The 11,467-nt window shown below is 36.0% G+C and overlaps 2 protein-coding genes across 3 annotated transcripts in view; one reads left to right on the top strand and one right to left on the bottom strand.

Annotated features, from left to right (window-relative positions):
- Positions 1-4,234, bottom strand: part of LOC107693804 (calpain-1 catalytic subunit-like) — a 15,399-nt gene extending 11,165 nt beyond the window's left edge. Inside the window, exons 1-6 of the mRNA XM_016493326.1 lie at positions 4,099-4,234; positions 3,485-3,747; positions 3,057-3,126; positions 2,593-2,711; positions 781-914; positions 530-698 (exon numbers count right to left, since the gene is read on the bottom strand). Of these exons, the coding sequence (XP_016348812.1) occupies positions 530-698; positions 781-914; positions 2,593-2,711; positions 3,057-3,126; positions 3,485-3,736 (744 nt within the window). The 5' untranslated portion in view covers positions 3,737-3,747; positions 4,099-4,234. The remainder of the gene's footprint in view (positions 1-529; positions 699-780; positions 915-2,592; positions 2,712-3,056; positions 3,127-3,484; positions 3,748-4,098) is intronic.
- Positions 4,235-10,147: 5,913 nt separating this feature from the next.
- LOC107693791 (phosphofurin acidic cluster sorting protein 1-like) overlaps positions 10,148-11,467 on the top strand; it is a 22,605-nt gene continuing 21,285 nt past the window's right edge. Inside the window, exon 1 of one of the 2 annotated variants that reach the window (XM_016493303.1) lies at positions 10,148-10,608. In XM_016493303.1, coding sequence (XP_016348789.1) covers positions 10,454-10,608 — 155 coding nt within the window. In that variant the 5' untranslated portion in view covers positions 10,148-10,453. The remainder of the gene's footprint in view (positions 10,609-11,467) is intronic. The other variant, XM_016493313.1, reaches the window with a different exon arrangement.

The following is an 11,467-nucleotide window of genomic DNA, read 5'->3' as shown; positions in this document are numbered from 1 at the left end:
ATATAAAACAAATAAAATAAAATTCCTGAATAATTCTTATACACACACACACACACACACACACAATTTTAATTACATTTTAATTTAGATTTCCACATATGCATTAAAATGGTTAGAAGTATTAATATTTTACAATTTGTGTATACATTCCATTAAAATACTATATTAAACAAATTAAATAATAAATTAAAATACAATATTTCTAACCATTTTAAATATTTAATAATTCTCCAATAAAAATATTAAATAAATTCAAATTATTTATAACCATTTTGAATATATATTAATACTCCATATATTAATACATATGTTTATATTGTATAAAAACATTTATGTTACTACGTTTATATTAAAAAATGACAATTTTTCTAACAAGTGGTTTGGAAGATAAATGTATATTATATTATATTATAACATTTATTGTAGGGGTTTAAAAAGTTTGAAATGGACTAAGATTTTTCCCTGACTTTCCCAGCTCTCTCCAGATATAAGAACTTTTAGACTTGATAGATTGTCCCTGAGCACTAACATCTATGGAGCAGCCCATCAGGGAGCCTCTCTCCACAGCTCTTCTGATGATGCTGAAGAGGTTGGGTGGAGCTTTTTTCAGCTCATACATCTCTGTCACTCCACCGGTGAAGTCCTCAAACCCCTCAGACGTGCAGCCTCCAGATAGAGCCTCATAGCAGCCGTTCAACCTGCCACATTCATAACAGCAAACTCATTACACAAGCTTCAGACTCATCCTGGTCTGAAGACTATCTTTGAAAGCCCTCTTACTTTGCATATGCCTTCTCCACCAGGGCGCTCCAGAACTCCGCTCCCTCAGCTGAGTGGACGAAAAGCAGTTTCCCATCTCTGACAGGCAGCCGGTCATCAATCACCACATCCACCCAGTCCCCGAACTGCCAAAACTAGTAAATCCAATAGGAAACATATTTTCTGCACTCACATCACATCACAATTATTATTATTAAAAAGACGACAACTCTGAAGATTCGACATCCTTCTTACTCTGAAATGTTTGTTTCTGTGGAAATGTTAATGCCTAAATGCATGCATGTTTAATATTGATGACAGTTAAGAGACTTTGCAGTTTTTCAACTTATAATTACGAGTTTGACATGAATGGTTTTTACTAGTCAGGAACGCATAAATACGGTAATACCGAGATGGCATGAATGCAGCATTAACCTCCAGTGCACACAGTGGAGGGATGGTTGTATTATATTTTTGGCATCCACTGTAAATATTCATAAAATTATGTAGAATTGAATGTCCTAGATCTTCACTATCAGGCCTCAATCATCCAGTAATTTTTTCTTCCCCCTAATATTTTTAATATTACAGTTTTTGCAACAAATTTTTATATACTGTATAGATGGGGTCAATATAATTTTTAGAGATGAACACTTTTATTCAGCAAGGACACATTAAATCAATCAAAAGACATTTATGTTACAAAAGGATTCTGTTTCAAAAACTTTCTATTCATCAAAGAATCCTGAAAAAATGTATCATGGTTTCCACAAAAATATTAAGCAGCACACAACAGTTTTCAACACTGATAATAAGAAATGATTCTTGAGCACCAAATCAGCATTTTAGAATGATTTCTGAAGGATCATGTGACACTGAAGACACAGAATTTAGCTTTGTCATCACAGGAATAAATTACATTTTAAAATATAAATTAAATTGTAATAATATTTCATTATATTCATGTTTTACTGTATTTTTGATCAAATAAATGCACATTTGCTCGGTAGGCATAAGAGACTTCTTTCAAAAACATTAAAAAATCTTACCATTCCCAAACCTTTGAACACTAGTGTATATTATTAAACATTTGGTTTTCTTAACAAAAAAGATAACAACATATATATTTGATATATTTTAAGTATGCAATAACAATTTGTGCATTTCTCTTCCTATGTAAACATTAGTATGCTAGGTGCTGCTGGCTGTACTCCAAGTCTCTCTGCAGCACTAATGCTCTGAACATTATAAGCATTCACTGAGTGACTGAGCCTAAATGGCTCCTGGCTGGAGAACAGAAGAGGAATTTGGCAGAGGCGAGGTAAATGTGGCCATTTCATTTTCTGGGTGAGGCCTGTATATATAGTCACTGCAGCAGACAGGGTGGGCTGACGTTTAGGGACTGTTGCTTAATGTAGATCTGCTGAGCTATGGAGAATCAAATGGAAGTGGAACAGATCGGTTTACATGCTGCATTGAAGGGAAGGACATGTCTGGGATTTTTCACAAAACCAGGGTTTGGGCAATGTGGCAGAAAATTAACTAATAGGTTCTACATTTATTTACTTAAATACTTATAAAATATCTATTTTCTTGTGTGGCTGAGGGAATAGATTACCTTTATCTACACAATGTCTTTCTTTTATAAGTAACTGTCCATATAATTAAAGGTGCAGTAATGTGGCTAATTTTAATTATAATTCTTATATTACACATTTCTACATAAATACACAATACATAAATGTATTCATATACATTTATATATTATCTTTAAAATGTATATATATCATTTTAATTAGAAAAAAACAATTCTGCATGTATAGTGTACAATACCTGGAAGTGAAAGATTCCTGCATATTGCTGATGGAAGCTCTGGCCATGAGGCACTACCCGATGCAGCAAGGGTTCATTGAGGGTAAGGCACGCAATGGCTGCAAGCAGCCAACAATCACCTACAATCAGTATATTAAACATTATTGCATTATTAATATTAAACAACAATTTGCACTACCTAACTAAATTGAATCAATACTGAACTGCATTGAGCTGAACAATGACAGTATAATCATCTATAGCTGAACTGAGTTTGAATTATAAATAATGAACTTTGCAATATTCACACTGTTATTGAACTAAACTGAATCAACATTGAACAAAACCAAACTGAATGATAACACAACTGTCTTTTCGGAACAGATTAGAAAAACACTTTTTTATTTTGTTGGCGGGAAAACATCCATGCCATGTTTTTGAGTTCTTTATTGGTATTCTTCAGTTTTAGTAAATTCTTGTTTTACCTAGAGCTCCTTGGCAGATGTCTGTGCGTGTGGCCCCATCTACAATAAAGTGTGGGTCAGTGCAGAACTCCTGGGGTACACAGAGAAGACCTATGGGTCAGACATGGTATAGAAATGACTGGGACATCACTGCTTCATTGATTGATAGATAAATAGATGTTGATCAACCAGCAGTACCTATTTACTATGTTATATTATTTTGCATATAGAATACTAAAAGAATAGTTTGGAATGACATGGGGATGAGTAAATAATGACAGAATTTTCATCATTTCATCTGATAATACAAATGTAAATATGTGAGCAAAGACTTTGCAAATTTATTTATGCTAGTTTATTTTACATTTATACATGTAAGGTTTTTGCTCTTACTGGGTTTTAAATATTGGCCCAAACTACACACTCTCAGTTTATTCCAATGTTCTCACCGTGGGCCTCATCCAGCGAACACCTTTGGTTTTTGCAGAGCCAGGGCCCAACTCCTTGAATCCTAAAGAAGTCTGCTGGGCTGGGAATGTTTCATCCTCAAACAGACATCCACTCTGAAGGCAGTGGGCACGCAAGGTTTCAAAATCTTGGCCCAAGAACTTAAGGGCCATATTGTTCTGACCCAATCCCTCATTTCGATCCCATTCGCTCCTCAAACGAGCAGCGAACCCCGTGGCACAAATTGGCTCCATCCAGGACAGAACTGTCAGAGACACCACCAAAAATATGGATCAATGCTGCATCAACACACATTAGGTCAAAGTCATTTTCCATATTTTACAAAAAATAAAAATAAATAAATAATTTCAGTCACATATTATTATTATTCATGTATTTATTTATTATGATAATTTCTACCCACAAAATTAACTATTTACAAGCAGATGTAATATAATATCCTTTCTCTCAATATGTTTATATGGTTAGTGGTTAAATATAACACACATACAGGCAGCTACTGTTGTTGCCAACCACTCATGAAAACATTTGACAACATCAAGATACAAACTTTGCAATCTATGCTTTTACTACGTGTAAAAGTATTATACATTACCTTAAAATGGCACTCTCCAAATCCAGATACGAGTATTCTTGCAATAAGGTCCTGTTCAATGAACTAACATATCATGTTAGGCTTTGTCCCAGCGTGTGAGGGACTGCAGTGAACGTGTGTGTGTAATGCTCCCAAATGTTACTATTTACAATGAGACGAGCGGTTATATTCCTCTAGAGGGCGCAAGGAGGCTTAAAAAGCAGAATCCTGCATTGAAATGCATTGATATTTCATACTAGAGACATTTTTACATTAATATGTTTATATTATAGTTTAGTCTGCAAATTCCAAGTACTGATACATGACATACTGAGATAAATTGTCCTAAGTAATCTCAATAAAAAAATGTTTCTCCACACTATGCTGAATAACCAGACGACTGTGATTGGTCCATCTTGACAAGCGCAGAGAAAAGTAACAGATTACATGTGACAACGTCCTTACTCTGCAGCGGTCTACACGTTTTTTAAATATCCATTAATTTGGAAAATACATTGTGAAGAATTTAAATAGTTATATTATTAACATAACAACCATTATTTAAATCCCACCTTACCTGACCAGCCAGAGACAAGTTTGAGCCACGCCCAATTTCATTGCAGATTTAGTGATTGCGGCAAAGGTATAGAAATAATTACTTAGTAAGTTTGTTCTCAATTGGCGAGCCACATGTGTATATATAATGATGTTTCAAAAAATGTAGTTAAATGTGGAGTTATTACCATACAGGCGCATATAGGCAATTGTTCTTAAAGGTCCTAGCCAACAGGATTGCGGCAGGCAAGGTAGATTTATGAATTCTACATTTTCATGTTTCTTAATAATTTAATGTCACACCAACCGAAAATATAAAAACAGTGCTTGACTATGAATCGGGCATTATAAAATGCCTTCCACTTTGGAATATGAGCAAATAAAAGGTTTCTTTATGACCAAAAGGGGGCAGCAAAGAGCTGCAATAATGGTGACTGTCACCTGATTGTGGTTTTAAATGACCCATATCTAAAACCTATAGGGACACACACACACACACACACACACACACACACACACACACACACAGAGAGAGAGAGAGATAGAGGGAGAGAGAGAAAGAGAAAGAGAGAAAATTAGAAGCATCTTGTCCTTTGATGGAGAGCTTGATTATCTGCAGTCTTCAGAGCTATGTTATTTTGTGCGTAAAAGGCAACAACATTCTACATGTGTTTGATTCTGGTGTCTGATTACTGTGTATATGAAAGATCACATCAGAACAGACTAAAACAAACATGCATTTAACTCAGTCCTGTTTTGTCCTTGATTTTGCTCATCGTGCATCCAAAATTAAGGTAGGCTATTTGAAGTGGGAATGTGTAGGAAGTGTGTTGCACTAAACGCACAGCCCTTAAAATTTCCAGAACAGTCTCAAAAAAGTGAGCAGACATTATAACCTTTAGGGAATACATGTATTCAGTTTCAGCTTTATCCAAAAGGATTAAAATGCAGAAAGTGTAAGGAAGTCTGGGCTCTTTTTGATTAATCCTTGGCAGTCTGCATGTTTCAGGACTTGATGTCATGAAACTTCACTTCTCTCTGGCTTCAATCTGTCAGGGGGAGATAAACTACAAACGGTGCCAGCGTGGGTGGTTGCAGTGTTTTAGGAGCTGCCACTACCATAATAGATTCAAGTGGGTTGTGTTAAAAAATACATAGAAAGAGAGCAACAGAGGGAGATAAAGATAAATTTATGACTTAATATGTTCTGTCGTTTCAAACAGTTGTAGTCATAAGTCAGTAGACCAGCCTAACCAGGTCAGGGGATCATCTAAGAGCAGCAAACCCAGACGGGTTTATATGGTAGTCTCAGTGGTAATCTGAAAATCAGCTATTTTTCATACACTAATAATGCACATGGAGAAGAAGGAGTCGACTAAAATTGTGCTAATATGACAACCGCAGGTGCTATTGACCTTTGTTAATAAAAAAATATATATATAAATAAAATAAATAAATATGATTCCACAGATATTAATATCTACATAATGCAGGTGACAATTGCAGCAGCTGCTACTCCATCTATTTGCTAACAAAGTGTAAACTAGTACAATCCCATTATAATCAATAGCCTTCTGTCTACAATAGTGGCTCTAAACCTAACCAGGATCTGGGGCCCACTAGGGGATGCAAAATGTCAAAATTCAAATAATTCGAAATTATTTTACATAAAAAATTAAATTAAATATTAAATCTGTGACAACATAAATTAAATGTAATGTGCTCATAATTCTTTAGCTGCAGCTACAACCTTGGCAAATCGAATGTTTTAATTCGTTGTATAATATAATATTATATAAAATATGTTTAAATAAATAAATAAAAATACTGACTTTATTATTAGGGGACCTTTCTAGTGCTCTACACTACAACCACAAGCGACGCGTTCAGTCTCGTTGCATTGAGTCTCTCGTACGTGAGTCTTTAACGAGAGGCGTTGCTTTACTATATGTTTTTAAAGAAGAGATTTCCGCTTCCTGCTGTTGTTTTAAACGCTCAATTGATCACAAGATGATCACAAACCAGGAGCTGGACTGATAGGAGCAGCAACTGTGTGAAGTCTCCTGTGAATCCACCGCCGAGCGGAGGCGGGAACGTTAAGAGGCTCGTGCCATCATCAGAACAGACTGCATGCGCGAGTGAGTGTCTAAACTGACCGAGACCGGTCCGACAGCACATATCCCGAGACAAGCTCAGCATGTCGGAGCGAGGAGGGCTTCAGCAGCGAGCGGGAGCTCCATCTCCCCACTTGCAGCCTCTCAGGACGGTCACAATTTCTTCGAGTCGCCCGGTTCAGATGAACCTGTTCGCGACATGGGAGATTGACAGCTCCTCTCCCAGCTGTGTGCCCAGGTAATCCCCTTCTTGATTTACTAGTAGACATGCGCTTTTTTTGCACAGCCGCCAATAGAGCTACTTTGTACCAGAGTAAATAGTTAATCCAGATCACGCTGCACTGGAGATCACATGAAACAGTGGTTTCTTACTTTAGACCAGAGGTTTTCAACCTTTACACACCCAGATACTGTGCCAAGCCATGTGAACATTTGTACGTTTTTGTTACTTGTACTTGACTTGTTTTACGAAATTACGATTAAGAAATGCAGTAGTGACTACTGTTGACACTATCTTTGTCAAATTCATGTGTAACTGTTCATTAGCCTACTAGTATTTAGTTAATTAAGCTATATATAATTAGTCACTACTAGTACTCATTACTTTTCTCCTCCACTAATATAGTGTGTATTTATATTTGTATTAAGTTTACAGTTTAGTTTTAGTAACTTTATTATGTTAGCTAGTTAGTACTTAATTTGGATCATATGCAAATATCATATATATATATATATATATATTCTCTCTCTATAGTCTATCTATAAAATAATTTGTCTATAATTTTTTTATATGAAAAAACAGTGATTACAATTATATTTCACTACATGGCATACAAGTTTCAATGGACATTTTTAAATTATATTTTAGTTTACCATAAATGCTTGTCAGCACATGCAACGGTACACTTTATTCCAGAGAAAATATAATTTTGTATGTAAAAACATTACATTCAATTCACACTTTGGTAATGTTTTCATTATTTCCATTAAAAGTACTCTTTTTAAAAATATGCTAAAGGGTACTTCTTTTTCAGAAGGGTTATACTGGACTGGTCTGTTCTAAAATGGTTGCTGACAATGTAACAGAAAAGTCATGAGTTTGATTCCCAGGTAATGACTGGACTGTTCCAAATGTTACTATTTACAATGAGACGAGCGGTTATATTCCTCTAGAGGGCGCAAGGAGGCTTAAAAAGCAGAATCCTGCATTGAAATGCATTGATATTTCATACTAGAGACATTTTTACATTAATATGTTTATATTATAGTTTAGTCTGCAAATTCCAAGTACTGATACATGACATACTGAGATAAATTGTCCTAAGTAATCTCAATAAAAAAATGTTTCTCCACACTATGCTGAATAACCAGACGACTGTGATTGGTCCATCTTGACAAGCGCAGAGAAAAGTAACAGATTACATGTGTTACTCTGCATACTCTGCAGCGGTCTACACGTTTTTTAAATATCCATTAATTTGGAAAATACATTGTGAATAGTTATATTAGTTATATTATTAACATAACAACCATTATTTAAATCCCACCTTACCTGACCAGCCAGAGACAAGTTTGAGCCACGCCCAATTTCATTGCAGATTTAGTGATTGCGGCAAAGGTATAGAAATAATTACTTAGTAAGTTTGTTCTCAATTGGCGAGCCACATGTGTATATATAATGATGTTTCAAAAAATGTAGTTAAATGTGGAGTTATTACCATACAGGCGCATATAGGCAATTGTTCTTAAAGGTCCTAGCCAACAGGATTGCGGCAGGCAAGGTAGATTTATGAATTCTACATTTTCATGTTTCTTAATAATTTAATGTCACACCAACCGAAAATATAAAAACAGTGCTTGACTATGAATCGGGCATTATAAAATGCCTTCCACTTTGGAATATGAGCAAATAAAAGGTTTCTTTATGACCAAAAGGGGGCAGCAAAGAGCTGCAATAATGGTGACTGTCACCTGATTGTGGAAAGACACACACACACACACACACACACACACACACACACACACACACACACACACAGAGAGAGAGAGAGATAGAGGGAGAGAGAGAAAGAGAAAGAGAGAAAATTAGAAGCATCTTGTCCTTTGATGGAGAGCTTGATTATCTGCAGTCTTCAGAGCTATGTTATTTTGTGCGTAAAAGGCAACAACATTCTACATGTGTTTGATTCTGGTGTCTGATTACTGTGTATATGAAAGATCACATCAGAACAGACTAAAACAAACATGCATTTAACTCAGTCCTGTTTTGTCCTTGATTTTGCTCATCGTGCATCCAAAATTAAGGTAGGCTATTTGAAGTGGGAATGTGTAGGAAGTGTGTTGCACTAAACGCACAGCCCTTAAAATTTCCAGAACAGTCTCAAAAAAGTGAGCAGACATTATAACCTTTAGGGAATACATGTATTCAGTTTCAGCTTTATCCAAAAGGATTAAAATGCAGAAAGTGTAAGGAAGTCTGGGCTCTTTTTGATTAATCCTTGGCAGTCTGCATGTTTCAGGACTTGATGTCATGAAACTTCACTTCTCTCTGGCTTCAATCTGTCAGGGGGAGATAAACTACAAACGGTGCCAGCGTGGGTGGTTGCAGTGTTTTAGGAGCTGCCACTACCATAATAGATTCAAGTGGGTTGTGTTAAAAAATACATAGAAAGAGAGCAACAGAGGGAGATAAAGATAAATTTATGACTTAATATGTTCTGTCGTTTCAAACAGTTGTAGTCATAAGTCAGTAGACCAGCCTAACCAGGTCAGGGGATCATCTAAGAGCAGCAAACCCAGACGGGTTTATATGGTAGTCTCAGTGGTAATCTGAAAATCAGCTATTTTTCATACACTAATAATGCACATGGAGAAGAAGGAGTCGACTAAAATTGTGCTAATATGACAACCGCAGGTGCTATTGACCTTTGTTAATAAAAAAATATATATATAAATAAAATAAATAAATATGATTCCACAGATATTAATATCTACATAATGCAGGTGACAATTGCAGCAGCTGCTACTCCATCTATTTGCTAACAAAGTGTAAACTAGTACAATCCCATTATAATCAATAGCCTTCTGTCTACAATAGTGGCTCTAAACCTAACCAGGATCTGGGGCCCACTAGGGGATGCAAAATGTCAAAATTCAAATAATTCGAAATTATTTTACATAAAAAATTAAATTAAATATTAAATCTGTGACAACATAAATTAAATGTAATGTGCTCATAATTCTTTAGCTGCAGCTACAACCTTGGCAAATCGAATGTTTTAATTCGTTGTATAATATAATATTATATAAAATATGTTTAAATAAATAAATAAAAATACTGACTTTATTATTAGGGGACCTTTCTAGTGCTCTACACTACAACCACAAGCGACGCGTTCAGTCTCGTTGCATTGAGTCTCTCGTACGTGAGTCTTTAACGAGAGGCGTTGCTTTACTATATGTTTTTAAAGAAGAGATTTCCGCTTCCTGCTGTTGTTTTAAACGCTCAATTGATCACAAGATGATCACAAACCAGGAGCTGGACTGATAGGAGCAGCAACTGTGTGAAGTCTCCTGTGAATCCACCGCCGAGCGGAGGCGGGAACGTTAAGAGGCTCGTGCCATCATCAGAACAGACTGCATGCGCGAGTGAGTGTCTAAACTGACCGAGACCGGTCCGACAGCACATATCCCGAGACAAGCTCAGCATGTCGGAGCGAGGAGGGCTTCAGCAGCGAGCGGGAGCTCCATCTCCCCACTTGCAGCCTCTCAGGACGGTCACAATTTCTTCGAGTCGCCCGGTTCAGATGAACCTGTTCGCGACATGGGAGATTGACAGCTCCTCTCCCAGCTGTGTGCCCAGGTAATCCCCTTCTTGATTTACTAGTAGACATGCGCTTTTTTTGCACAGCCGCCAATAGAGCTACTTTGTACCAGAGTAAATAGTTAATCCAGATCACGCTGCACTGGAGATCACATGAAACAGTGGTTTCTTACTTTAGACCAGAGGTTTTCAACCTTTACACACCCAGATACTGTGCCAAGCCATGTGAACATTTGTACGTTTTTGTTACTTGTACTTGACTTGTTTTACGAAATTACGATTAAGAAATGCAGTAGTGACTACTGTTGACACTATCTTTGTCAAATTCATGTGTAACTGTTCATTAGCCTACTAGTATTTAGTTAATTAAGCTATATATAATTAGTCACTACTAGTACTCATTACTTTTCTCCTCCACTAATATAGTGTGTATTTATATTTGTATTAAGTTTACAGTTTAGTTTTAGTAACTTTATTATGTTAGCTAGTTAGTACTTAATTTGGATCATATGCACATATCATATATATATATATATATATATTCTCTCTCTCTCTCTTAGGGGGGCCTTGGTTAAAACCCCTTTTTAGACAATTGGCACAAAGCTGAGTATTTACTCTTTTTTTTTTTGCTTTATGCTAAATGGAGCAGTTCACTAAAAACAACACATTCTATGTGGAATGGACCTATCATTAAATCTGAAGAGTGAAAATGTCATCCTAACTTGTTGCTGCAGTGAAAACTAGAGCAGAAAGACACTTTAGTTTTAAAGGGGTCCTATTATGCTTTTTCACTTTTTTAATTTAGTCAGTGTGTAGTGTGTATGTTTGGGCATAAAAAAGATCTAGAAAGTTACAAATCTCAAAGTCCACTCCAAAGGGAGATATTTCGTTTAAAAAA

Source organism: Sinocyclocheilus anshuiensis, unplaced genomic scaffold, assembly GCF_001515605.1.
Source record: "Sinocyclocheilus anshuiensis isolate Anshui unplaced genomic scaffold, SAMN03320099.WGS_v1.1 scaffold817, whole genome shotgun sequence".
Lineage (NCBI taxonomy): Eukaryota > Metazoa > Chordata > Actinopteri > Cypriniformes > Cyprinidae > Sinocyclocheilus > Sinocyclocheilus anshuiensis.
The sequence above is the reverse complement of the archived record's forward strand: the minus strand, read 5'-3'. Positions and strand labels throughout refer to the sequence as shown.